At 63.7% G+C, this 26315-nt stretch overlaps 4 protein-coding genes across 10 annotated transcripts in view; 2 read left to right on the top strand and 2 right to left on the bottom strand.

Moving 5' to 3' along the window:
- Positions 1–83: 83 nt before the first annotated feature.
- On the bottom strand, positions 84–8865 carry PTPRN (protein tyrosine phosphatase receptor type N). Of its 4 annotated transcripts, none has more exons than XM_085553057.1 (23): positions 8744–8865; positions 7224–7274; positions 7000–7113; positions 6703–6808; positions 6415–6625; positions 6022–6334; positions 5788–5904; positions 5632–5699; positions 5269–5543; positions 5097–5183; positions 4945–5024; positions 4649–4713; positions 2947–3159; positions 2650–2859; positions 2428–2575; positions 2251–2324; positions 2032–2109; positions 1772–1891; positions 1484–1650; positions 997–1050; positions 841–905; positions 694–767; positions 84–604 (listed from the first exon to the last, which is right to left on the bottom strand). In XM_085553057.1, exons 1-23 carry the CDS (start codon positions 8832–8834, stop codon positions 533–535), a joined length of 2853 nt encoding a protein of 950 aa, XP_085409183.1. In that variant the 5' UTR covers positions 8835–8865; the 3' UTR covers positions 84–532. The 4 variants fall into 4 exon arrangements, with proteins under 4 accessions (XP_085409183.1, XP_085409184.1, XP_015724456.2 ...); XM_085553058.1 differs by having other exon boundaries at positions 6094–6334; XM_015868970.3 differs by having other exon boundaries at positions 6427–6625.
- Positions 8866–9164: 299 nt separating this feature from the next.
- On the bottom strand, positions 9165–13784 carry DNPEP (aspartyl aminopeptidase). The gene is made up of 15 exons (XM_015869159.3): positions 13759–13784; positions 13561–13642; positions 13401–13489; positions 13204–13317; positions 12896–13021; positions 12656–12786; positions 12325–12409; positions 11756–11863; positions 11446–11523; positions 11062–11142; positions 10663–10823; positions 10502–10541; positions 10058–10159; positions 9547–9714; positions 9165–9271 (listed from the first exon to the last, which is right to left on the bottom strand). The coding sequence occupies exons 1-15, from the start codon at positions 13762–13764 to the stop codon at positions 9221–9223; spliced, it is 1422 nt and encodes a 473-aa protein (XP_015724645.1). The 5' UTR covers positions 13765–13784; the 3' UTR covers positions 9165–9220.
- Positions 13785–17813: 4029 nt separating this feature from the next.
- On the top strand, positions 17814–22261 carry DES (desmin). Its single transcript, XM_015869160.3, has 9 exons — positions 17814–18436; positions 19896–19956; positions 20145–20240; positions 20339–20500; positions 20579–20704; positions 20798–21018; positions 21107–21156; positions 21358–21440; positions 21526–22261. The coding sequence occupies exons 1-9, from the start codon at positions 17883–17885 to the stop codon at positions 21565–21567; spliced, it is 1395 nt and encodes a 464-aa protein (XP_015724646.2). The 5' UTR covers positions 17814–17882; the 3' UTR covers positions 21568–22261.
- Positions 22262–24030: 1769 nt separating this feature from the next.
- SPEG (striated muscle enriched protein kinase) overlaps positions 24031–26315 on the top strand; it is a 30794-nt gene continuing 28509 nt past the window's right edge. For all 4 annotated transcript variants that reach the window (XM_015869132.3, XM_085553056.1, XM_085553055.1 and 1 more), the window contains exon 1: positions 24031–24589. In XM_015869132.3, coding sequence (XP_015724618.1) covers positions 24169–24589 — 421 coding nt within the window. In that variant the 5' untranslated portion in view covers positions 24031–24168. The remainder of the gene's footprint in view (positions 24590–26315) is intronic.

The following is a 26315-nucleotide window of genomic DNA, read 5'->3' as shown; positions in this document are numbered from 1 at the left end:
CCCCCCCAAGGCCCTGGGCTCTATGGGGTGCTGCTACGACCACGTCCCTCTTCCCCTGGACACACAGAGAGGCCAGGCCCGGCTGCAGCTGCACAAACGTGACACGAGAACTTTATTCACATCAAGATACAAAATTATATTTCTCTAGAAATTTCTGCTCAAGTGACAAGGTGGGGGCAACACAGAGGGGACGGGGCAGGGCCAGGACCCCCCACCCACACGTACCCCCTGCATCAGCACAGGGACAGGGGCGGGAGAGCAGCCGGGTGGGGTGGGGGGGGGTCCCCACAGCCACACTCCCAGCATCGCTGCCCTTCCCCTCCGCCACAGGGGACAGGAGCCTGCGCCCCACTGCAGCAGTGGAAGCAAAGGGGCTGCACGCTGTGGGGCGAGCCCTGCAGCCCAAGGAGAGGTGTGGGAAAAAACAGAGCCAGCAGCACAGACAGCATTTACAGGGCCAGGAGCGCGCTCGAAGCCAGAGGGCAAGGGGACGGCAGGGAGACGAGAGGGAAGGGGGACGGGGTCCTCGCCCTCACTGCGGCAGAGCCTTCAGGATGGCGTTCACCTCCTCAGCCACGGCGGTCAGAGCGAACTCAAACTGGTCCTGGGGGAGCGGAGCGGGGTGAGGTTGGGGCAGCCCCGAATCGGGGCGGGGGGCAGCAGGGCCAGGCGGCACGGCGGGGCCGGGGGTACCTTGGTCTGCACCATGCCGGGCCGCTGGTCGCGGATGTGCTCCAGCGTCGCAGCGATGTCGATCTCCTTCACACCTAGAGCAGGGGGCACGAGGAAGGTGAGGGCTGAGCCCACCGCCGCGTTCCCAGCGCGTGGTGCACGCCGTACCTTTGGCCATGCGGTTCAGGACCATGTCGACGAGGATGTACGTCCCGGTCCTGCCTGCGCCGTCACTGGAAGAAGCAGAGAAGCGCGGCGGCGTGTGCCGGCCCGGCCCTTGTTTCACAGCCCCCACCCGCTGCCCCCCAGCCCCCGCTGAGGTACCTGCAGTGCACAATGATAGGGCAGGAGCGGCCCCGGTAGCACTTGTTCACCTTCCTGCAAGGACAAGAGGCACCGGGTCAGCGCCTGCTCGGGTCGGACGGCGCTGGAATGGGGGGCACCGGGGTCCGGCGAGGGGGCTCCTGCCGCCTCCCCCAGCGTGGGCCGGGAGCGGGAGCCCCCGGGGGGAAGCGGCGCTGGCGGGGATGGCTGCGGTCCGGCCCCGGCTGGGCTCCGGGCACGCTCCGTGCGGCAGGCACGGCTGCCAACGATCACTTTTGTGACTATGCAACTGGAGCCAGATTACTAGCTGCAAATCACAAAAATGACGCCGGCAGCTGCGAGACAGGGACACAGACAGACAGCGCAGGAGCGGGGCGGAGAGGATGCCCGCCACCGGGGACCACCGCCGGCTCCCACCCCCCCCCAAATCGAGCCGTGCCGACCCCGCTCGGACCCCGCCGTGCCCCCTCCCGGGGCTGGCACCCACCTGCGGAAGTCGAGGAGGGGCCGGGTGGTGGCGGGGATGCCCTCGGCCGGCCAGCTGAGGAAGTGGAACTGCGTCAGGGTGCGGGTCTCCTGCGACTGCACGTTCTTCAGGTAGAAGCTGCGCACCAGGAAATCCTCGCACCAGATGTGCTCCGACACCAGGTTCACCTGCACGGACAACGGGCGGCCCACGGGGGTCAGCACCGAGCGGCGCACCCTGCCCCGCACACCGGAGCGGGGCGATCATTGCGGTCCCCTGGGATGCTCCGTGCTGCCAGCCCGCACTCGCCTCGTAGATGTGGTACAGCGAGGAGCCCTCGTCAGGCCAGTAGCGGTCGCACTGCTTGACGCTGTCCTCAGCCAGCGGGCTCAGCATGACGATGACGGTGCAGCCGTGCTCCCACACCATCTGCTCACCGAAAACCACCACAGTCACTGCTGGGTGACGGCCCAGGTACAGTGGCTGAGCTGCTGTGACCCATCTGGACCGTAGGAGCTCCGGAGCTGCACGGGGCATGGTCCCGTCCCCAGGTGCTGGCTGACACTCACCTGCCAGAAGTCAGCAATGGTGTGGGACAGCGGCCCCTGCGTGGCGATGTAAGCCGGCATCCGCGGGTCGTGCTCGATCTGGAAGGGGGTGTCATGCTGCACGTCATTGAGCCAGGGGGTGTGTGACAGCAGGAGGAGCAGGGGATGCTCTGGGGGCAGTGGGGCTGAAAGGGAGCTCCTGCTGCCCCTGGAGCAAGGGGGACCCCAGCAATCACTCACGATCGGGCTGGCATTGATGAAGTCGCTGCGGGACGGGTTGCTCTCGGCTTTCAGCTTGATCCTCACGTGGTCATCTGGGGAATAGGAGTGCAGGGGAGGCAGTGAGCACTGGGGGCATCACTCCATACCGCACCTCCAACACCCCCTTGCCCCGCACCGCAGCCCCGGGATGCTCACAGGGCACGTAATCTGGGTTGCGGTTCTTCTTCAGATTGGCTTCGCTTTGGGCGACAGAGCAGACACTGGGCTCAGCCTGGTAGGCACAGAGAGCCTGCCACTCCTTGGCCAGCCGGTCCCTGTTGCGGAGGTGGTCCTCCATGTACGCCTGGGATGCAGAGAGAGGGGTCAGCCCGGCACTGGGGGGAGCCTTGTGGGCTCCATCCCACCAGGGGGACTCACCAGGATCATGTGGCCAGTGGAGATGTCCATGTTGGACTGCACAGGCTCCTCGCACCAGGACGGCGTGCTGCTGTGTGAGCTGGGGCTGGGCTGTGGGGCATCGCTGAACTGTGACGAGACGCTGCTCACTCGCGACGTCTCTGCTGGTGCTGCAGGGGCCTCGGCGCGGCCAAAGAGCGACTTGGTGGCCATGTGCTGGCGGCACAGCTCCTGGGGACGGCGAGCAGAGCCCCAGCCCTCAGCCACAGGGCCCTCCTGTACTCACAGCGGTGCGGTTGCAGCATCACACATCCCTACCTGGTACTCCAAGGTGGTGTCGGCGGCCCCCTCGGGCCCCAGGGCGGCCAGGCGCTCCTTCTCTCGCTGCTTGGCGTGCTGCCGGAGGCAGAAGGCTGCGGCGGCTGCGATGGAGACACCAGCCACACAGGCCAGAGCGATGAAGGTGAGCAGCACCGAGTGGAAGCCATCCCGAATGTGAGAGGGGCGTGGGTACACAGCCGCCTCGTTCCGCTGCAGGCAGAGCCAAGCAAGGGTTGGAGTGAGGCATCCGCACAGGGAGGGGTGCAGGGACAGAACCCATCCCACACTGCTTTTGGGGATGTGGGGGCTAAAGCAGTGGGAGGATGCTTGGAGCTGTGCCACTCCTCAGCTCAGTGGGGGCAGAGCTGGTGTCCCTGCATGGGGCACTTGTACCTATACTTAGCACAGCTCACAGCTCTGCCCCTTGGGGTGCAGGAGGTGCACAGCTTGGACAAGCTCAAGCAGCAGCCACCTGTTGCTCCCAGTACCAGGGACTGCCTCTCAGCCCTGCTAGACCGCAGGGCAGGTGGGGGCCCTCAGAGCCTGTGCTCAGTGAGCTCCTGCCTGACCCACCCAAGAGCTTGAACCCCAGGCCCTCCTTGGCCTTTCAGCCCCTATGCTAGACCAGGAGGGTGCTGAGCCCTCTCTGAATGAGACCAAGACCCCCAAGGCCGAGCCCCCCAAGGTCCTTCCTGAGATCCAAGGGTGGAGAGGATGCTCGGGCAGCCCCACCACCAAATCCTCTGCACCCAATGAGATGCCAAAGCCCTGCATTACCTCACTGCCTCGGCTTCCCATTGGCCACGGGCCTGATGAGGTTACCGAGGGGACGCTGCGTCACTGTTATCATCATCATCATCATCGCCTACGAAGCCTGGGGATGCCCCTGCTGTCTGCACCCATTGCTGGGGCAGTGCCAGGCCTAGCGCTTGCTGTCCCCTGCCCTGGGAGTGTTCAGCAAGAGGACCTCATCCCTCAGTGCAAACAACTCCCTTTGGGGGGGGCCCTGCTCATTAGGGAAGCACTGCCAGAGCTGCAGACCCCATCCCTCCTGAATCCTTGTCACATCTAAAGGCACTGCCGTCATGGCACTGTGCATGGGGCTGATGGAGATCAGTTGCCTCGGCAGCCTTCCTCCCAAGGGGTCTCCAGGGCAGGAGGGTGGGAATAGGGACCCTGGTCCAGGGGTTCGCTGTGCCCTTCCTCAGCTGCAAACACAGGCTCTGTCCCTATCCCTATCCCCCATGGGATGGCTCCTGTGGCCCCAGGGGAGGGAGGCTCTCTCCCAGCAGATGGCTGCTGCTCCATCCCTGCCTCCAGCTGCCGTGCTGCTCCCTGCAGGGACGATGGCATTTTCCCTGCCTAGTCCCCAGGGTGCTCAGCACAGGGCTGGCGTGCCCAGGGAATAAATAAAGACTGGAGGGAAGCGAGGCTGGGGATGAGCCAAGTCCTGGATGGAGGGGGAATGTCCTCCCAAAATGCCTTCAGACCCCATGGGTTTGTGTTTTACTAAGAGCTAAGTGCCCCAAACCCACAAGCAGCATCATGCTGTGGAGTGTGAACAGAATGCTCCCAACATAAAGCCCCCATCAGAGCCTCATGTGGGGCCATCAGTGGCCCCAGCACCATCCGTAGCCCCCGCAGCTCCCAGTTCCCTGCAGCCCCATCCCAGCCTTAAGCCCCCATGCTCTGGTCCTACCTCTCCCACTCCCGTCTGCACAATCTTCAGGCCCAGCTCAGCCTCCAGCTCTGCCTTCATTTGGCCTGTGGATGGGGACAGACAGTCAGTGGGATGCTTCCCCTTGGCCAAGGAAACTCCAGGAGTCTGAGAACACCCCAACAGCTGCCCACCATGCCCCAGGTCCCCAGCTCAGCCAACAGCACTAGGGCGTATGGTAGGAGCCCTCTCTTCCTGAGACCCACACCCCCCTTTCAGCCCCTGGAGAAGAGGGGAAACAGGTGTGTAGGAGAAGGGATCCCCAACCCAGCACTCACCAGCCCGGCTGGCCACATCTGCCAGCGAGAGGTTCTGGGCATTGTGCCGCACACGGAAGGTGAGCGCGGGCCCCACGACACTGTGGGGGACACAGGGTGAGAGCAGGGCACAGAGCCCATCCCACCCCCAGGCAGCACTGTGTTGCTCTCACCTGATGTTGATGAAGCTGGTGGTAGAAAGGTGCACACGCTTGGCCAGGAGCTCCAGCAGTCGCACACCAGCAGCCAGCCCCAGCGGCCTGCAGGGAACAAGGCAGGGTGAGGGGGGCACGTGGCTCCAGTGCTGGGGATGGGGTCTGCACAGTGCCCCGGCCCCACTCTCACTTCTGGTCTGTGATGATGTAGCCATACTCATCGGGTGGCCGCGTGCCCCGCTGCGCCCCACCGCTGTCCTTCGCCTCTGTGTAGCTCTTCTTCTCCACTGCCATCATCTCATCCCCTCCATGCCCCCTCTGTGGCTGGGCCTGGGGGGCTGGCAAGGTGGCTGCCTGGCCCCCCAGCCCCTGTGCTGGGGCACTGCTGGCTGTGACCCTGGGAGGTGGCACCGCGGAGGAGGGAGGCACTGGCTCCTCTCCATGCTGCATGTCCCCCTCTGACACCTATAGAGGGGAGACAGGGAGGAGCTGGGACCCTCAGGAAGTCACCTTGGGAGGCTACACCCTCTTCCCCCCCACACACACAGCCCACCTGTGGCCCAGCAGCTCCCTGCTGAACACTGAGCCGCTTTGCTGTGGGTGCTTCAGGGCTGGCAGCACCTGGGAAAGAGAAGGATGGGGATCCCAAAGGAGGGCAAGCACCCCGCACCCTCTATCCAAGCACTGTGGGACCCTGCATCCTGCTCACCGGAGCTCTGCAGAAGCTGCAGAAGGGCAGAGACACTGCTGAGCTGCTGGGGACTGAGCTCGGGCAGTCCCAGCCCATAGCTAGCCAGCAGGGAGGCCAGTCTCTTCAGGGAGGCATCTGCAAGGGGATGCGGCATTTGGTGAGAGCTCTGCACCCAAGTGGTGCCGTGGGTTGGGGGTTTGGGCTATGGGGGGGCAAATGGGACAGAGAGCTCCAGGCCCAAGGGATGTGTACCTGTCTGTGCAGGGGATGGCCAGGCAGCCATGGGTGCTGCCTGATCCCGCTGCCCCACATCCTTGTAGTCACCTGGGAGCCGTGCACTGTGCAGAGTCCTGGTGCTGGCTGGGTCCATGCGAACAGCTTTCTCCCTGGGCAGTGCAAGCAGGCCCAGATCCTGGAAGAGGTGCCCACCTTCTGCCCCTGGCTGCCCGCTGTAGGAGGGCATGGGGCCAGCCCCATACAGCCCACGGACCAGCAGTGAAGCGGCATCGGGGCCCTGCCTGGCCGAGCCACCTGGGAGCTGGTGCGTGGTGTCCTGGTAGCCAAACTGCAAGCAAACCACAGCCTTGGGTCAGCACCCACTGCACACCCCAGCACAGGGAGAAGGGGTTGCGAGAGGATCCTCACCCTGCTGTGTACCTTGTGGTAGGAGTAGGGGTGCAGCAGGGCCTCCTCGTAACCCAGCTGGGGCGGTGGGGGCAGCAGCAGGTGCTCCAGGTAGCGCTGAGCCAGGCCCGAGGGCAGCAGTGGTGGGGGCTGCCCCAGGTGCTGGGCTGCAGGCAGGCCAGGGGCCAAGGGCTGTGGGGTGCGCCGGGGGGAGCTGCGCAGAGGCAGGGACCTTGGGACAAGCAGTGAGGGATGGCACCTGGGCTCAGCTCCCAGCCCTGCTGTGCCTCCCACCCCACCCTGCCCTACCTGTCCCTTGGTGAGGGTTCCAGCGAGGGCGGTGGGCGGAGGCGGGGGATGCGCTCCATCTCCTGTGAGATTACGTACTGTGTGATGCCGTCCTGCCACGAAAGCCCTGCGGTGGAAGGGTGCCATGAGATGGGGAGCTACCTTGAGCTTCAGGTCATCCCTGTCCCTCCCAGAGCCAGCTGAGTCCCTCCTCGCCTCAGCCCGGTTCCCAACAGGCGGTACCCCAAATATCCCTGGTCTCCATGGTGTCTCTGTGCAATGCTACCCAACCCATGGCCATGCCTCCCCTGCCCTCACCTTGTGCCATGAGGTGCCGCAGGACATCCTGTAGGCGCTGCAGCACTGGGGAGGTGACCTGAAAGTGCGGCCTATCCTGCACTGAGCCCACCTGGCACTGCCCGAACAGCCCATCTGCAAGAGAGAGGGGCGGTGGGGAAATGGGACTGGGTGGTAAAGCCCCACCTGCCTCCTGCCCCACACAAGGATAGAGCAGGACCAGGGACTCTTCTGTAGGCACTCACCCTGCACACACACCTCCTGCGGGGAGCACAGCCTCCGGTCAAACAGACAGCCTGGGGCAGACAGACAGACAGACCCAGCACAGTCAGCAAGGGGAGCTCAGTGTTGTTTGCTCATCACTAGCAGGGCAGCCACCTGCTTGGGGCCCCAGCTCCACAGGGAAGTGGCAGTGGAGGAGCCCAGGGTAGGGCCTCAGCACAGCCTGTTCCTGGCTCTGGGAAGGGGGGGAGCCTGGAGCTTTGTGGGGTGCTGGCAGCGGGGAAGGGGCAGCGGGCTGCGGGATCGTTTCTCACCCTCCTACATGTGGCACTACGAGAGGAGGGCACGGCCCTGCACCTTGCGGTATGGGGGGACCTGCTCTCCCAGCACGGGGTGCCCCAAGGCACGGTGTGATGAGGCCCCCACCCCTTTTTGGGGGGCTGCATCCCCCTTCCTCCCCCCGCATCTCGGTCCAAGACCGTCAGCAGCGAGACGGCAGCAAGCGATGACTCAGCCCCGGATGGCGAGGAAGGAACGAGAAAACAACCGGGGGGAGGGGAGGGAGGGGCCCGCCGAGCCCGCGCCGGGGCAAGTGGGGAGGGGGTCCCCAAAAGGCCGGTACCCGCTGGGTGCCCAGCGCCTGCTCCCCGGGTGGGAGCGGAACGAGGCGCGGGGCGCAGGGAAGCGCGGGCGGCACCGGGGGGCTCCGGGCCGGGGGCGCCGGGACCGGGCGGCGGACCGGGCGCTGTCCGTGGTGCTGAAACGACGGAGCCGCGTTCCGCCGGGCAGCCCCGCTCCGCGCCTGTGAGGAACCCCGGGCAGGGCAGGGCTCGGCCGCAGCCGCTCCCTGGGATGGCAGAACCGCGCGGGGCCGCCCCGGGGAGCGGGGAGCGATCTGCCCATACTCAGCCGGGTGGCTGCGAGGGTCCGTTGCCTGGGAGCGGATGGACGGAGCGGCAACTGCCCACCGGCAGTGAGTCAGCGGCCGCCGAGCCCTTGCGGGGGGGCTCCAGCCCTGCTGCCGGTAAGGGCCCCCGGTACCCCCAGAGCTCCGGGAAAGGAGACGCGGCCCGAGCTGAAGCGCTCAGACAGCGTACCAGCCCGCTCGGGGGTCCCGGGCAGCGCCTACCGGAGGAGGGCGGCTAAAGGGCACCGGGGTCCTGCAGGAAGCCACCGCGCGGGGACGCTGCCCCGCTCCCCGTTCTCGCTGCCATATCCCGGAGCCGGGCCCCGCAGCGCCCGCCAGGCTGGGTGTCCGGAGGAGCATCGCCCCGCTCCCGTTCCGTCCTGCCGGACGCCGCAAGTCCGCAGTCAGGGAGCGCCCTGGGGATCCCGTTCACCGGCCCAGCAGCCCGGGCAGAGGCGCTCCCGGTGCGGGTGATGCACGGCGCCGCTCTGCCGTTACCGGGGCCGGACCCGCCGCGTCGTGACGGCACCGCGGCTCCCGTCCCCCGCCGTCCGGCATCCCTTTGCCCCACCCGATAGCCTCATGAACGCCGGCCGGGCGGTGCCGCCGCCCACTCCCGGAGCCCCCCGCTCTCACCGTGCGCGGCGGTGGCGCCTCCGACCCTTATCAGCCCGCGGCCGGCCACGAGGAGGAGGCAGAGGAGCGCCCGGAGCAGCCGCCGCCCCATGCTCCGCTCACGGCCGCACCATGGCGCACACACCGGCCGCGCCCCCGCCGCCGCCGCCGCCGCCAACCCGCGCCCCGCCGCCAGCACCGCCCACCGCCACCGCCCCTCCAATAGCGCCCACCCCGCCGCACCACGCCCCCCGCGATGATCGCCCCCCGTGTTAGGCCGGCACAGCACAGCGGGGCTGGAACGGAGCTCCCCGGCTGTGATGGTGGGAGCATTGAGGCTATAGCAGAGGCACAAGGCCATCCTTCATTACAACACTCACAGCAGCTCCAGGAGCCGCAGCTGTTCCTCCCCATCCCCAGCTGGACACACAACCACTCCCAGTTGAGACAGAGATGCTTTAATCAGGATTGAACCCCATAACCTTCCTCTCATCGCGCTCAGTCGACCACCAGGCTGCTGCTGACCACCGGCAGGAGCTCAAAGAAGCCCTGAAGGGAGAAAGGCCATCAGGGCACGGGGAGCAGCTCCCTGCTGGGTGATGTGTAGCAAGCAGCTGCACGGAGCAGGGCTGCATCACCATAGAAACCCAGCAGTGACTCAAGGCAAGTTACCATAGGAACCATTTGGGGATGGCAGGCAGCAGGGAAGGCTGGAACGGATGGCGGAGAGGCAAGGAGCACCTCTGGTACTGCTGCACTGCCCCAGTGCAGTGGGGAGCCCTCCCAATAGGGCTGAAGGGGAGCAGAGGGGATTTGGGGCTTACCTTGAAGAGAGTGATGCTCTGCAGCACGCCCGAGGTGCAGCACATCTCTCGGATGGAGTGCATGGCCAACTGCGGGCAGCCGATGTCCAGCACGCGCAGCCCCAGGCGGGAGGCCAGAATGGGGCCGATGGTGGTGCCACATGGGGTGTCATTGCGCACCATGAACTCCTGCATAGTGGAGACATAGGGTGGGCAGCTGCTCCCAGAGCCACACGGCCTCCCAAGTGACTCCCAGAAGGGTTAGTCCTAATGGGAGACACACTGGGACGGGGGAGCTGCACAGTCTGGAAGCCAAAATGCTAAAGGCCCCAAGAGAGCTTCAGATAGGTCAGGCCAGAGCTGCACTCCCTGCTATCCCCTGAGCTTGCTCATCAGGTCACATGGCACAGCAGGGCACTGCAGACATCAGCAGGCATAGGTATGGTAGCAGAGAGTTAAGTTCCTGATACCCTCCAGCACACGGCCTCAGCAGGAACTGGTGATGGAGCTGTGCTCACCCAGCTGTGCTCACCTGCAGGGGAACACCCACACGGGCCGCGATGTCCCGGATGACTGCCTCAGTGACAGCTGTGGAGGCGTAGCGCTGATTGCTGTTCACTTTGATGACAGGGCCCTGCGAAAGAGAAGATGCAGAGCTATGGCACAGGGACACACTCTATTACTTACATAGTTCTAAGTGCCCAGTGCCCAGGAGAGACCCACAGTCAGAAATGCTGTGCCACCCCCTGGATCCTACAAGTGAACAGCCCCAGCTCTAAGCCAAGGGAGATGTCCACAGATAGGGCTGTGGTTCTATGTAATTAACTCCAGCAATGTGGCACAAGTGCATTGTGTGGCAAGACAAAGGTCTCCTGTAAAACTGCTGCCGAGTTGCACTCTGGGCAGTGTCTGTGTGTTTCACTGCTGAACAGACAGATGGCAGCAGGTCTGGCACAAAGCAGAAGGCTGCGCTCACCTTGTGGAAGGCTGGCCGATGATTTTCCTCATGCTTGTCCCTGCAAAAGAGAAGGAGTTTCATGCTGCAATCCCCATTATAAGAACTGTCCTGCCACTATGCCAGCAGGAGTGCAAAAGATGCGTCCCCACGTGCAACGTGGCAGGGTTCAGAGTACTCACACGTAGTTAGGGTGCACCGCATGGGCCATGTCAGCACTGATCATGTAGGACTTGGCCACAGCCTCCTCAAAGGCTGTCAGGTTTTGTGGTGATGCTGAGATTCGACGCAGCACCAGCTCTGTCAGAAGGGACTCGGCACCCTGCGCACTCTCTGACCCTACCTGCCAGGAAGACCATCAGCACAACCCACCCAGCAACACCCCAGCCACCTCCAGCGCTCCATGTCAGCTGAGGGATAGCAAGCTCCCCACACCCAGCAAAGAGGCTTCCAACTCACTCCCTGCCAGGCCCAGGGTGGGGTGAGCAAACCCTATGGTGCTCCATGGGTGGCTGGGATGTAAGTCCTAATCATTGGTGTAAGGAGAACAGAACACAGAGCCCCACGGCTATGCCCCTTACCTCCTCGTTGTCATAGAGTGCAATGAGGCGCACGTTGGGCTCCTGGGAGAGGGAGGGAGCTGTGCACGAGTCAATCAGTGCCTGGAGAGACAGAGGAGGAGAAGGAGCACTAGCGTAAGTGCCACCCCATCCTAGGAAGCTCAGCACTGAACTGGCTGGAACATCCCCAGGAAAGTCTAAGGCACCAAGGAAAGGAGCTGTGGGTACATTGGAGATGCTAGGAATGCCACACACTCAGCACAAGGGGGCAGCCACTGTCCAACCCCAGGCCCTTTGACGAGCAAGGATCCCTGCAATAGGACCCAGCTAACAGACCAGCAAAGCTAAGTCAGGACACAAGAGGGCCATGACAAAGCCCCAAGGCTCCTTTCTTCCTTCTCTCACCTGCAGAGCACAGTAGCAGCTGTGCAAGTTGTCCAGACGTGGGGAGAAGATGAACTCATCAAAGGCACCACCGAGAGTCTGCAGTCAAAGAACAAGGAGTAGGGCACAGGTTTGGGGACAACAAAGAGCAGGTGTGATGTGTCTTCAGCCCAGTCCCCACCTCTGCCCCCTAGAAGGCATTTCCTTTCAGTTGGTTCAGCTCCCAGCCCTGCATGCTCCAGGCAGAGGAAGCGTGCTGTGCATGGGAGCTGGGCAGTGCCAGCCTGCAGGCATGTTGCATACAGGTAGAAGGAGGCTCTGTTGTACTCACCGCTGGCTGCGTATCCGCCAGGCATAATTCCAGCTCCACAATCTGCTCTGGTTTCACTCCCAGCTGGGAGCAGAGCAGGGAAAGCAGGACAGGGCTGTGTCTCTCTGTCTGGGAAAACAGCAGAGCTGTGGGCAGTGCAAAGTGATGGATGGCAGAGAAACTTTCCCATTCCTTCCTCACACTGCAGTCCTAGGCTTCCTGTCTACTCACATACTCTGCATCTGAGCACTCAACCCACAAAGGGCAGCAGTGGTGCTCACAGGGCATTGTGAGGGGCTCTCTCCCATTGTGCAACCTCCCCTCCCTCCTCTGAGAGAAAAGGGGGGGCCATACATGACAGCTTTATGGGGGATTTCCCCTTTTCTTTAGGATGAATGCAGGCTAGGGTGGGAACAGACAACAGTGGAGCACATGTGCTGTGTAAGTGGTTCTGAGTGGAGCTGAGAGCAAGTAGCTGTGAATGGGAAGGACGAGAACTTGCTGGCAGGGAGCTCTGAGGACTAGAGATCAAAAGATGGCATGTGAGAGACCTTAGTGAGCCTCCCCCTTGTCCTTAGCAACCTACTCACCTGGGCTGCAGCAACGCCAGCTGTGCGCTCTGTGGATGGTTCTTTTTCCAGCTCCTCCTGCACAGCAGTAGCCAGTATGGGAACCCTGTGGGGAGACAGTGTCAGCAGCTGCCAGGCCATTGCTCACCCCTTGGGGACTGACTGCTACGCTGAATGGAGCAAGGACACTCTAAACTTAAAGCACAGACCTACTGTGCCACCTTAGGACACCCCAGTGCTAATCCCCAAGCCCTTCACTATAAGTGAAGCCACTGTTGTCCACCCCACTGCAATGAGGGATAGAACAGGGGCTGGGCACCGCTGCAGCTGTGAGGATCGAGCCAGGCCTTACAGGTGGTGCTCGGTGTTGGGTCCAAAGTTCTCATTGATGCTGCGCTGCAGATGGATGGCCAGATGGGGGATGCGGAGAATGGGCCGTTCCACGCACACCAGCCGCTGCTCCAGTCGCCCTGTGTTTGGCTCCTGAAATACCAGCAGGACCATTAAGCTGCCTCACTGGGCCAGGTCTGCAGGACTCAGAGGTGGCAGGAGCAGCAGCGTGTTTTACCCCACAGCCCCCAGCCGGGCTCACCTTGACGATCACCCTTCCTGCCACAGTGAGGTCACGGTCAAACCATGTGTTCCAGATGCCTCCTCCATAGGTCTCCACACCAACCTGCACCGTGCCCACCTGCCCTCGCTTGGAGCGTCGCTTCACCTGGATGGATGCAGAGATGACACCAGGGATTGGGACCGGGAAGAGCATGCCCAGAGCCCACCAGCGTGCCTTGAAGTGCTTAGTAGGGAGGGGAACGCAAAAGTGGAGCAATGCGGGGAGTCAGCACCCTGCAGGGGGTGACAGGGAGATGTCAGAGCAATAAAGCATCGGGAAGGTCTCACCCTGAGGCAGGGGCTGTCGGTGTGTGCCCCCAGCAGGCTGAACCCATTCCCCGGCTGGAAGCGACCCCCGACGGCGAAGGCAATGAGCGTGGAGTAGTTCCTGGTGACAAAGTACTGCGGGGAGGAGGAAGGGGGGCGGTGTACGGAGCAGGACGTGACAGCCGCGCTCCCCACGTGCCCCCCAGCCCCGGTCCCACCTTGCAGGAGGGGCGGATGTCCCAGTGCTCGGTCTCCTTCAGCTCCTGGAAGCCGGCCTGCAGCAGGCGGCTGCGGCACTCGGCCACCACTGCGGGGAAGGCTCGGTCAGACGGCTGGCTCAGTTACAGCCGGTAGAGGGGCGGCGGGGGGGGCTCTTACCATGGTACGGGGACGGGCCGCGGTTGACGAACCTCACCAGCTCCTGCGCCGCCGCCTGCACGGCCTGCTTCGGACCCACCGCCTGCGGGCACCCACACCGGGCTCAGCCGGGAGCCGCCCCGCTCCCCGAACCCCCCCATCCCTCCCGGTACCGAACCCCCCCCCCAACCCCGTGCTCCGCTGCCGCCCGCCCGGTACCTGCATGGCCGCCACCGCCCCGCCCCGAGCCGCGCCGTGCGCCCCCTGCTGGCCGGGAGGACCGACACCTCCGCACTTTGCCCCCTGCCCCCCCCCCCCGCTCTTTCCCCCTCTGACCCCCCGTCAAAGCGAGACCTTGGTGGCACATTGAAACTGGAATCTGGGCCTGGAAACTGGTGGTCCGGCTGCCGTGACCCCGGCAGCCCTGAATCCCAGCCCAGCACCTGCCTTACCCCCCACAAAATAAAAAGGAACGGGCCCCCCTGCCGGGCACACAGCCAGAGGACAGCTGGGGGGTCTCCATGCCAACCGCGGACATCACAGCTAAACACAGGGCGTGCCGTATCCACGGCCTGCAGCCTCCTGCCGGGGGGCTCGGGGGGCTCGGGGTATGTGGATCAGCTGCGGGCCCCCAGGGCAGGGGGTGCTCGCTTAGTCCCCAATGGATGAGTATGGGATCGGGGTGCCGGGGGTGCGGGGTGAGTGGCGGGGCCGGGTGTGGCCCCGCTGCAGTGGGCAAAGGGCAGCGCCTTGGCACGCGGCTGCTAATTCCCAGAGCCGCAGGGGCTTCCTGGAAAAGCTGCCGGCGGCTATTCCTGGGTGCTCCCTGACTCACCCTGCACCTGCCGCCCCATCACTGCCCCACCCTGCAGCGCTCAGTGCGGCACGGACCCTCGTGTCCCACCATGGGGCTCCTGAGTGCGCCCACGGGTGCCGTGCCCCTTCCCGTGGCTATAGGGCCGTGCGGCTGGAGCTGAGCCCCGCTGGAAGGGGTTAAGGGCCAGGCGGCCAGGATGGATGCGCAAAGCTCCGGGAAGGGCCGCCCCTTTCTCCCCCCAGGCACCCGCCCTGCCGGGATGAGAGCAGGGATGGCACCCGACTGCTGCCGAGCCCCCACCCCAGGACACGTGTCGCTGCATGGGAAAGTGAAGTCAGCGGCCGCGCATTGCTGGAGGCTGAGCGCACGGCCGCCCTTACGCCAACCACCAGCCATGCGGTGGGACGGGAGCTGCCTCATCTCACTGGTATGGGTGATGCCATCGAGGCCATGGAGATGGACAACACAGCATCCTTCTGGGCCGTGAGGGTGGCGAGTTATCCCACATCTCTGTGGGCTGCCAGGACAGCTGTGGGCATCCCCACGGCCTGTGACACAGATGGACATCTCGGCATCCCCATGGGTCACAGTAGATGTGGCTGATGGGTGCAGGCAGCCTCACAGAGCGTAGAGGTGGCTGTCCCCCAGCATCCTCACTGGGCCATAACAAGTGCCCCCACAATGTCCCCATGGATGAAGGTGACAACACATCAACAGGTGACAACTCACATGGATTGAGGGGGCCATGCCCTTCATTCATATGGATTTTGGGGTCAGCCAGCCACCCCCAGCATCCCCATGGCACTCAAGGACAAGCAGCCACCCCCAGCATCCCTAATCCTGGGGCAGGAGGGATGTAGACTGGGGCTGCTGTGTGCCCATGCTGACAGCATGAAGGGAGCAGCAAACAGTGGCTTTTGGGGGCACCCAGGGCTCCATGGGACCCCAGTATGCTGGCTGGGCTGCACTCCAGGCACGGAGGAAGAGTGATCTCCTATTTAGACAATAGCACGCGCCTAAGAGAACAGGCGCCCGCTCCTTCCCTCTTAGGGTAAAGGCGCCTCGGAGGCTCGTGTCTGTAAAAGGAGCGGGATGGAGGGAGACGGCTGGGGGCCAGCAAAGTGGGGGGGACACCCTGGCTGCTCCTTTCTCACCCGCATCAGGAGGAGGCCAGGCAGGGCCTGGGCCTGCCCAGCAGCACTGTGATACGAGACCCAGTGGCAGCTGGTGCCCCATCCCTGCATCCCGCCTGGCTGCAGCCCCCAGTGCCCGCAGCCCCAGGGAGGCTGTGCCCGGATCCCCGCGTGCCTTAAATCCTGGGGGAGCAGCAGGGAGGGAGGGCCATGGAGGAGGGCCGGCTGCGGGTTGCAGCTGGTTTGGCTCACGGCGTTGTTTGACATTCTGGCTCCCGATGCCTTCATCCCGGGGCCCTGCGGGAGCTGGGGCCAAGCCAGCACTGGGGATTGGGGCCCCGTTCCCAGGCTCCGTCTGGGTCAGCATGGCCTGGGCTGGAGCCGAATGATGCTGAGCGTGGTGGGGGATATCGCTTGGGTCCACAACTGGAGGGACCACGCTAAGTTTGTCCCCAGTGCTGTGGAGTCGGACAAACCCAGCACGTGGCTGAGGACCCATTTGCCCACACCTCCACTTCCCGCTCCTCCCGCCTCCTTACTGAACCGTGGGGAAGGGAATTTCCTAAGAGGCGTCTGTCCCTCTGTCGGCCCTATGCCAAATGCAGGGACTCTGCACTGCTCTGTCCCGGAAGGCTGTAGGGCGGCCAAGGAAAGGCCACTTCAGAAAGTGCATTCCAGAGGGGGGTCAGCGCCATGCTGGGAGCCACTCCCCACACACAGTGTGTTGACCCCAACCCTGACCTGGAGCAGCAGGATAGAGTCACAGGAAGGGACAGCTGAGCAGTGGGGCTGTGCTGGTGTGGGGACCCGTGTGCCCCTTCGCATCTCAGCCACGGGCTGATGCATGGGGTCAGAGATGAACTGGGCACGGTCAGAGCAGGGAAGGGGGGCAGAGGGAGGAAGGATGCTGTATGTTTTTCCATCTTCTCCTTCTCGTCCCTCAAGCCCCCCCTTACACAATGTCCCCCCCGCTGGGATGAAACAGCCCCATCTGGAAATACCTTCCCTTTTAAAGTCAGGCTCCGCCGGGCAGTGAGCACCGTCCGGGAAGCCACGGTGTTATTCTGTGTCTGGGCAGCCTGGAGGGACTCCAGACAGAGGGAGGGTCTGGGGAGCACAACCCATATGTGGGACCCTGACCATCTGCCCACATTCACTGCACCCAGCCCCTCATTGCCCCCAGGCTGTAGCGCTGAGCCCAGGCACCACTCGCTGCATACATGGGGCTGGGAGGTGCAGGGCTGAGTGCTGCTCCTGCTGCTGAGTCACCCTGTGCTCAGTGGCACAACAGTCCCTTGTGCCACAGCGTCCTGGGGACAGTGGTGCTGGGACTGTGCCAGCTCCTGGAACAGCCTGGTTTGGGTATGGCAGGGAGCACTGTATGGGCAGTGGGGCCTGGGGAGGAGGGGGCCTCCCAATATGGCCACCCCAGAAGTGTGAGCAGTAGCAGACAGCTTTTTCTTGGGGAGAGATGTCCCCAGGGCCCAGGCATGCTAACCCCTGCATGGGGGTGACAGTGACCAGTGGGAGGGTCGGGTCGCCATCTATGCACCTGGCACAGGAAGGGTTAAGAGGGTGCCTCCCCCAGCTATAAATACCACTGATGTCCCACACGGATGAGTACGAGGCTATTTTGGTTGGGTGCCTGCTGCTTTGGGAATGTGACAGAGCCAGGACCCGGGGGTGACGTCACCATCACTGGGCTGCTCTGCACCCCAGCACCTGCTCTGGGTCACTCAGCACCCCCTCGAGGGTGCCCAGCCTCAACTTGGACCCTTGTGGGCCAGAAAGTGGGGTCAGGGTGGTGGTAATTCCAAGCACACTCAAGTCAGGGCCCCCCACATTGCTCCCTTCCCATGTTCCCCCCCCCTCTGAGGGCATGTTCCATGTGGGGATGGTGCCTGGCCCCACACAGAGAGCTGAGCCTGGGACTCTCACCATGCAGCAAGTTGTGATGCTGCTGGGGTGCATAAGGCCAGTTTAGGGAGTGTGCCCCACCAGGCCATCAGGTCTGGCCTCCAGGAGTGCGAAAGGATGAGTCCACTTCTGGGGGGGTCCCCATCCTCCTGCCCCTATTCCTCCCCTTGGTCCCACAGCAACATTACCCATGAAAGGGGCATGTGCTGAGGGGACTGTGGCACCAAGGGGGACCCTTGGGCATCTGCGAGCTGTCGGGGGGCTGTTGGGGGGCCACGGCCCACAGGTGAGTGTGGAGGGCGGGGGTTGGCAGCCGTCCCCTCCAGCAGCATCCCCCAGCTGTCCCGCAGCAGGAGGGGCCTGTGATGTCAGCAGGATACAAATAGCAGCAGCGCGGGTCGGCTCCCGAAGCCTCGCCGAGCTCCGGCCGCTCGCCAGCCTCGCCGCCTGCTCCCTGCCGCCTCCTCACCGCCACCATGAGCCAGTCGTACTCCTCCAGCCAGCGGGTCTCTTCCTACCGCCGCACTTTCGGCGGCGGCACCTCGCCGGTCTTCCCCCGCGCCTCGTTCGGGAGCAGGGGCAGCGGCAGCTCCGTCACCTCCCGCGTCTATCAGGTGTCGCGCACCTCCGCCGTGCCCACCCTGTCCACCTTCCGCACCACTCGCGTGACACCGCTGCGCACCTACCAGAGCGCCTACCAGGGGGCCGGCGAGCTGCTGGACTTCAGCCTGGCCGATGCCATGAACCAGGAGTTCCTCCAGACCCGCACCAACGAGAAAGTGGAGCTGCAGGAGCTCAATGACCGCTTCGCCAACTACATTGAGAAGGTGCGCTTCCTGGAGCAGCAGAACGCGCTGATGGTGGCCGAGGTGAATCGCCTGCGGGGCAAGGAGCCCACCAGGGTGGCCGAGATGTACGAGGAGGAGCTGCGGGAGCTGCGGCGCCAGATTGACGCGCTCACCGGGCAGAGGGCACGCGTGGAGGTGGAGCGTGACAACCTGCTGGACGACCTGCAGAAGCTCAAGCAGAGGTGAGGGGGCCCTCGCCTCTCCGCTCCCTCCTTGGGGATGGTTCCAGCCCTCGGGTAGACCCTTCTGGCATCCCATTGCGGTGGCCCCACTGCTCCATCCCCTCACCCCTGCACTTCTCCCTGTGTGTGTCTCCTGCTGGGCACCCGTCTGCACGGCACACGGTGGGGCCACAGCCCTGGCACCGTGTTGGCAGGGCTTGGGAGGGCATGGGGTTACCTAAGCCATGGCACGGGGAAGGCACACATCAGCCCTTTGGGGGTGCTCGGGGAGCACCTAGTGGGAGGATGTCCCCAGCAGCAGGAGGAGTCCTTTGCACTCTTGTTCATTGATGGCACAGGATCCCTGGAGCCAGGGATCAGGGGGCCCTGCTCCTTACAGCTAGAAGAGCTCATGGCTGATCTTAGCCCTGATGGACAGATAGACAGATGTATAGAAGTAGGGAGGGCTGCACGGGGTGAGGAGGGGGGGGTGTGTGATCTGCTGGGTCCGGATGCGAGGGAGGGAGGGGAGGAAGCGGCGACACTTCCGCAGGCCAGCAGTGCTCCCGGCCTGCTGTGGGTACTATGGTGCACCAGGAGCTGAAGGGACTTCCCAGCTCTGTAGGGATGCTGCAGGGTGAGGGTGAGGCTGGAGCCAGGGGGAATGGCCACTGGGATGAGGGACACCATGATGCAACTGGCACAGGGCCACCAGGCAGTACCTCTGGTCCCGAGGTCCAGGTGTTATCTGCTGTACCATCATGGGGATGTGGACAGGCAAAGCTGGAGTCTCCATCTCCTGGGGGTGACCCAGCAGGAGCAGCAGCTCAGTCTGGAGCCACTGATGCTGTGAGGCTGATGGCAGTGGGCTGTCCTGCCGCCCAGCTGCGCTGCTCTTGTAGAATGACCCCAAATGTCAGGGGAGGAGCAGGGCACAGGACAAATGGGTGTCGGGTTCCTGCACCACTGTGCCAACACAGACAGGCGCTTCTGTCCCCCTGAGGCTCTGTGAGCTGCAGCCTAGGGCACCCAGCCCCTTCCTTTGTCACAGCTCCTGGAGTGCCCTCCATACCCGCAGCACTGTGGAGACCCCAAAACCCACCGTCTCACTCTGGTTCCCTGCACTCTGAGCCAGGTGCCCAGCCCATCCTGCTGTCCCCATGAGTGACTCAGCCGGTGGCTGCCTCTCAGGACCCCGTCCCCCAGCTGCTGGCCACTCGTCCCTATAAGGGCCGGGGCAGTGAGCATGACACCAAGCTGACCTCATGCCTTTGTGCTCCCGTTGCCGTTGACTATAATAGGGAATGGGAGGAAGAGCCCCTGGCCCCCGGCCAGCCCTCTCTCCGCCTGCTGGGAACGCAGGACAATCTGCTGTGTTCCCACCAGCCACGCTGTGCTTAGGGACAGCAAGAGGGAACACCAATGCTGGGGGACAGGGGTCTCTCCAGGTGTCCCCTAATGCCTCCTTCTCTGTCTCCAGGCTGCAAGAGGAGATCCAGCTGAAGGAGGAGGCTGAGAACAACCTGGCTGCTTTCAGAGCTGTGAGTAGACAAGTCCCCATGCTGCCTGGCCACCACTGTCCTCCTTTCCCCCTCCTCTAGTAACCAGTGCCCATCACCAGAGCATGGCTATGGGCACAGCTTTGCCATTTCCAGCCTCGGCTGGTGGTCCCTCTGCAACCCGAGGGTGCCTATCAACAGCCCTAACCCCACTCTCTGTGTTCTTCCAGGATGTGGATGCAGCTACGCTGGCACGCATCGACCTGGAGAGACGCATTGAGTCCCTGCAGGAGGAAATCGCCTTCCTCAAGAAGGTGCACGAAGAGGTAAGTGAGGGGCAGCCCTGTGTCCCACAGGCATGGCTGGGGCTGAGCAGGGAATGGAGCAGGGAATGGAGCCCTGACGCACCCCTTTGTGTCCTCAGGAAATCCGCGAGCTGCAGGCTCAGCTACAGGAGCAGCACATCCAGGTGGAGATGGATATCTCCAAGCCCGACCTGACAGCCGCACTGCGGGACATCCGCGCTCAGTACGAGAGCATCGCCGCCAAGAACATTGCCGAGGCTGAGGAGTGGTACAAATCCAAGGTGTGGGGCTGGGGACGGGCTGGGGGGTCAGTGGGTCCATCCCCATGACAGCACCGGCTGACCACATCCCCTCCACAGGTGTCTGACCTGACGCAGGCGGCCAACAAGAACAACGATGCCCTGCGGCAGGCCAAGCAGGAGATGCTGGAGTATCGCCACCAGATCCAGTCCTACACCTGTGAGATCGATGCCCTCAAGGGCACGGTGAGCCATAGACAGCACGGAACGAACCCCAGGAAGGACTTTGGGGTGCTCTGTGTGCCACCCCCCTGCTGACACACACCACTTTCCCCCCAGAACGACTCTCTGATGCGCCAGATGAGGGAAATGGAGGAGCGCTTTGCAGGGGAGGCCGGCGGGTACCAGGACACCATTGCACGGCTGGAGGAGGAGATCCGGCACTTGAAAGATGAGATGGCCCGGCACCTGCGCGAGTACCAGGACCTGCTCAATGTCAAGATGGCTCTGGACGTGGAGATCGCCACCTACCGCAAGCTGCTGGAGGGCGAGGAGAACCGGTGAGCTATAGGGGGAAGCAGGGCGATGGGGGGGGGGGCCTGGTTTTGGAATGGTTGGTGCTGAGCTCTCCCCTCTGTGTCCGTGCAGGATCAGCATCCCCATGCACCAGACCTTTGCCTCCGCTCTCAATTTCCGAGGTGAGCTGGGCTGAGCCCTCGGGAGTCCCCGTGAATGGCACGCTGAGCTGGGAGGAGGGTGGGGAGGAGGGGCACATGGGGTGTTTGGGTGAGGTGGGGGGACTCAGGGCTCCTGGAAACCCTCGGCCCCAGCCCCAGTGCCACCTTCCCATGCCACCTGGCTGCGTGGCCGCTGCCATCCCCGTGTCCCCTTCCCCACAGAGACCAGCCCAGACCAGCGTGGCTCTGAGGTGCACACCAAGAAGACAGTGATGATCAAAACCATCGAAACTCGTGATGGAGAGGTGAGCGCTGTGTGTGTGTGTGGGGGGGGGCAGATGGGCGGTGAGGATCGGGGACATGGCATCATCTCACGTTCCTTTCCCTCAGGTGGTGAGCGAGGCGACCCAGCAGCAGCACGAGGTGCTGTAGAAGACTCTGTCCCGGTGCCCAGCCGCCCTTCTGCCCCCCCCAAGCCCGTACTCCCCCCGACACGGCCGCCTCCGGGCACGGCCCGGGCTCCCCCCACACCCCCGGGCTCTCTCCTTCGGCTTCGCAAGGCTTCGCAGCTAGCGCCAGGATCAGGGCCGGGCCGGGGGGCGGCAGAGAGGGACGGAGGGGACAAGCAGGAAGGGGTGGGGGGAGCAGGTGGTGGCCTCGGGTCCCAGCAGCGGGTTCTGCATCCCCCCGCGCCCCGCAGCCCCCTCCCCGCTCGGGGGCGGTCCCGCAGGAGCAGGAGCCGTCTCCCCGCACGGCACAGCAGCTCGCCCCGGAGCTGGCGTTTCTCCTGGGTGGGGCTGCAGCGATGCCGGGGACGGGGAGAGGTTGGGGTGCTCCGGGGGCCGGGGCTCTGCGCTCCCCCCCTACGCTGCCCTAGAGGCAGCCCCGTCCGGGGGAGGAGGGGGAGAGGCTGCGCGGGGATGGGGCTGGCTGAGCAGAGAGGAAACCCGTAGGTGGACACAGGAAAGAGCAGGAGTGAGTGAGTGGGAGAGAGGGGGCAAAGAGAGAGAGGAGCCGGAGAGAGGCCCGGGGGCCAGGGCCGGCGCCCCCACCCCTCGCCCCACCGCACCCCCACCCCACCGCGTGTACGTGACTGCCGGCGGCTGAAATAAACAAGAGGAGCATCGCCCTGCCTCCAGTGCATCTATGGGGCGGGAGCGTGGGAGGGGAAGGGGGCGGTACACGGGGGGGGACATCGAGGGGTACTCAGTTCCACCACTGGGGAGCAACCTTGCCGATACCAGGACTGCAGCAGAGCCCGTCCCCGAAGGGAGCTGAGCCCTGAGCAGCCTCAGAATGACTGCGGGATCCCCACACTCTGCTGGGACCCTTTGCCCGCAGTCGGAGCTGGGCTGGCCCCCAGCACACGGAGGGACGCTCCGTGTTCCCCCCTCAGGGTCACAAAGCGTTGAGGTGGCTCTCAGCCGGTGCTGCCCCTCTTCCCCTCGTCATCGCCGTTCCCAGTGGGATGTTTTAGCGACAAAAACCAAGTGTCCTCAATCTGTTGCCACCGGCGGGGACAGGGCTGCCGCCGGAGAGACTGAACAACTCACTGTCTTTGTGGGGACCCCCCCCTTATTTGGCTGCAGGACCAAAGAGAGGGCTGTAGGGCTTTCAGACCCCAAGGGCTGTGTCCAGCAGGTGTCCCTGTGACATCGAGGACTGCCCGGGGTACAGACACCAGCGGTGACTTCCCTCCCTGCCTACGTGGTGGGGCCAGGGCTCTGCCCTCGGCTCTGCTCCCACCTTGCCCATCGCTGCCATCCTCTTGAAGATCCAGCTGCTCCAGGGGCTGCCCTGTGCCAGCTGTCCCCGCTGCCACCCCTGGTGCTGGGACAGAGTGGGGAAGGAGCAGCTCTTGGCACTGAAGTGCAGAAAGAGAGGCCCCAAAACTCTCACGGGCTTTTTCTCTGGAGTTGCTGCCATCTGCCCAGCTGCTCTGCAGCCCCTGGTGTGGGTATCAGGGTCCCCAATCCTGGCATGTCCCAGGGTATCGCAGCTGCACCCCTACATGCAAAACGTCAGTGCTAGTGCTGTGCCACTAATGAGCTGCCCTTGTGCTGGACACTGGCTCTGCCAAACCCAGCCAGGCTCATTCACAGCAAGCGAGCAGCGTGCCATATCGTTAATGTCCTGCTCACCCAGATTTACAGCCCCTGGATAGGGAGGCTGGGCCCAGGTGATGAGATGTTTGCCATAAATCCAGAGCTGGGGAAGCCCTGCCTTGCCTGGGGGTGGTGAAGCACCGTGTGGCACTGGTAGCCCTGGCTGCTGGCTGCAGGGAGGCACCCCCAAACCCACAGCCCTCCATGGGGATGCACTGCAGGGCCCGGATCCCATCCCAGCTCACCACAGGGTCTCGCGTTGCAGGAAGCATGACGGTGTCCTTTCCCTCCACATGCCTCTAGAGTCTCTGTGTCCTGATCCGGTGACATGCCTGGGAATGGGGAAGGTGGGGGGGAAGGCCGGTTCCCCTCCGGCCTCACTGCTAATATGGAAAGGTGCTGGCCCCTTTCTATCTTTGCAAGAGGAGCTGGGCTGCAGGGCTGCGTGGCGGGCGCGGAGAGGGGGAGCCTGGCCAAGGAATGTGACATATCAGAGGCAGCTGCCACTTCAGGAGAGGGGGCAGAGGGAGCGCAGCTCTGTGGGGGCTGCGCTGGACAGGAGAGGGGGGGACGTCAGGGCCCAGCGGCAGGGCAGCACCGGCACCACGGGACCCGCACGGGGCAGCGGCAGAGCAGGTGCTGAGGTGTAGGGTGGGCAGGGGTTGTGGTGGAGCACGGTGCGCGGGTGCTGCGCTGGGTGAGAAGAGATGTGGTGAGCAGCAATCTGAGCCCCAGCCTAAAAATAGCCCCCGGTTTGCCCACGGCACCGCGATCTCTGGGGCTGTGGCCGGCCTGGGGGACGCTGTGAACCGGACAGCACCTGGAGCGGGGGGCAGCCTCACTGCCCACACCCCCTGGTGTGCACCAGGAAGGAAACTGGGGCGTGGGACTGTGGCACTGGGGAGGTGAGGAAAGGAAAGCAAGCAACATGCACCGGGCACAGGCACGTGGCAGCACCGGCGGGGCCAGCGGGGAACCCGGGCGGGCGATGGGGAGAGCCCCTCCGAGCCCCGGCATCCCCCCAAAGCGTGCCAAGGTCACGGCGGAGCAGAGGGCGGCTGAGGAGAGCCCTGGTCGCCTGGCGGCACCGGCCTTCGTGCGGAAGCTGAAGAACGCGGCCATCGGAACCGGCTGCGACATCCGGCTGCGGGTCGTGGTGGTGGGGAACCCCCGGCCCAACCTGCGCTGGTACCACAATGAGGAGCAGCTGGCCCCACGCGGGGAGGAGTACGGCACACTGTGGATCCGGGACAGCAGGAAGGACGATGCCGGCGTATACACGTGTGTAGCTGAGAATGAGCGAGGAGAGGCCATGACCAGCGCGGTGCTGGCCATCATCGACATGGAAGGTAAGGGCCACATGGCCAGCAGCGCCTCTGCTCCACCACCACAGCTCCAGCATCCCCACTGACACTGCTTCCCCATGCTGAAGGCAGCAGCGATGCTTTGCAGGCATGCCCAGGGGCTGCCTGAGCTTGAGCTGAGCCGTGTCTGACTGCAACAGGCTGAGGTCCCCCGTACTGGCAGCACCAGAGCAGCTCTGCAGCTGGGGAAAGAGCATGTGGCTGCAGCAGCCTCTGCCGGGCAGGGCAGGATGCCAGAGCGTGGAGGTGGTGGGGCATGTGATGGTGAGCCTGCATGGGGCAGCAGGAGAGAGAGATTGGTTGTGTTGTTTGGGTATATGGTACCCCCGGTTCCCCTGCATCAACCACCCCCGTGCACCAGTCCCCATGAGCACAAGTGGCTTTGATGACAACACTGAAGCTGTAGTGGGCACTGGGGCCGCACTAAGGGGCACTGGTGCTGCACTGAGGGAACTGGGACCCCCAAGAGTGGGGAAGCAGGGGGAGGAGCCTGAGGGATGAAGGGGGAGCTTATGCATGTTAGTAGGCAGGGCCTGGTTAATTAGCAAGAGGGAGGGGCCATCATCTGCTGAATTAGGATTGAATTAGGATTTAATCTGCTCAATTAGGGCTGGAGGGAATGGTTTCCAGCTGCAGCAGGGGAGATTCAGACTGGACGTTAGGAAATATTACTTCTCAGAAAGAGTGGTCTGGAACTGGAATGGACTGCCCAGGGAGGTGGTGGAGTCACCAACCATGGGGGTGTTCAAGGAACGACTGGATGTTGTGTAGAGGGACATGGTTCAGTGGGAGCTATTGGTAATAGGTGAATGGTTGGACTGGATGATCTTGTAGATCTTTTCCAACCTTGGTGATTCTATGAATCTCCAAAGCCCCATGGCTGCCCTATGCTCAGCATTTATGTGGGGTGTGCGTGGGGCACCTGGCTGCAGCAGTGGCCTTATACTGCACAGAAGTGGGTTCATCACCTCAGGGCAGTGCCACCTCCCTGGAGCACTGAGGTGCTATCAAGACTGGGGCTGTGGGTGAGGAAAGCGCCGGGGTTGTGCTGCACGAGGCAGCTGTGAGGAAGAAACATTGCTCTGCATTGGGGCTGGATTGCTGAGGGAACACCACTGCAGAGTGTGCATTATTGCTGCTGGTGAGCCTGGAGAGGGAGCACAGAAGTGTGCAGGAGATGTCCTGCCCAGCAATGGGGGTGTGTGGTCACTGTGCATCCCACCTTTGGGGTCAGTGGCGCTGTGGATTGTGATGGGGTCATAGAGCAGTGCTTCACCCCACTGTCACTCTGACCTGCAGTGTGTCTCTGCTCGGAGCTGCCTGATTTCCCCAGGTGCCTGTTCTCATTGTGCTGACGCATGCCTCCCTGCTCCCGATTCCCAGCCCTCACTACCACGTTTCTGGAGCAGCCACAGGAGGCACAAAGCAGCCAGAGCTGTGGGGTGAATGTCAGCCTGCCCCAGGCGCTCCCGTGTGCTGTGTTCAGCAAACAGCCGCCCAAAGCCAGCCCTGGGGCAGGGTTGTGGCTTTGCCCTGCTTTGGAGCACGATGATCTCTGCATGGTGCCATGCCCCAGTCCTCTGCCTTTTCTCCCTGACGTGTGAAGTGAGCTGCAGCTCTCCATGGGGCTGACAGCTCTCCCAAGGTGGCTCAGGTCACTGCTGGGGGGGCTCCATGCTGCCCAGCTCTGTACTCAGGTCCTCCTGCACCG

Source organism: Coturnix japonica, chromosome 7 (genome assembly GCF_054131305.1).
Source record: "Coturnix japonica strain WE chromosome 7, WE-NBRP24, whole genome shotgun sequence".
In the NCBI taxonomy this organism is placed as follows: domain Eukaryota; kingdom Metazoa; phylum Chordata; class Aves; order Galliformes; family Phasianidae; genus Coturnix; species Coturnix japonica.
Note: the sequence above shows the minus strand (reverse complement) of the source record. Positions and strands in the feature narration are given on the sequence as shown.

Bases quoted from the DNA above. Each gene is read 5' to 3' on its own strand.
- PTPRN (XM_085553057.1), bottom strand. From the start codon at position 8,834: ATGGGGCGGCGGCTGCTCCGGGCGCTCCTCTGCCTCCTCCTCGTGGCC. The intron at 5,905-6,021 runs GTACACATCCCT...ATCCCCTTGCAG, and splicing joins GCCATCCCCTGCACAGACAG to ATGCCTCCCTGAAGAGACTG. The intron at 1,651-1,771 runs GCGAGTGCGGGC...TTGTCCGTGCAG, and splicing joins CGCTGTACCACATCTACGAG to GTGAACCTGGTGTCGGAGCA.
- DNPEP (XM_015869159.3), bottom strand. The intron at 10,542-10,662 runs GTGAGTACTCTG...TCTCTTTTGCAG, and splicing joins GCGGTGCACCCTAACTACGT to GGACAAGCATGAGGAAAATC. The intron at 9,715-10,057 runs GTGAGCACAGCT...TCCACTATGCAG, and splicing joins GTGTGGGTGTTCCCCTGCAG to GAGTTCATGGTGCGCAATGA.
- DES (XM_015869160.3), top strand. From the start codon at position 17,883: ATGAGCCAGTCGTACTCCTCCAGCCAGCGGGTCTCTTCCTACCGCCGC. The intron at 19,957-20,144 runs GTGAGTAGACAA...GTGTTCTTCCAG, and splicing joins ACCTGGCTGCTTTCAGAGCT to GATGTGGATGCAGCTACGCT. The intron at 20,705-20,797 runs GTGAGCCATAGA...CTTTCCCCCCAG, and splicing joins TCGATGCCCTCAAGGGCACG to AACGACTCTCTGATGCGCCA.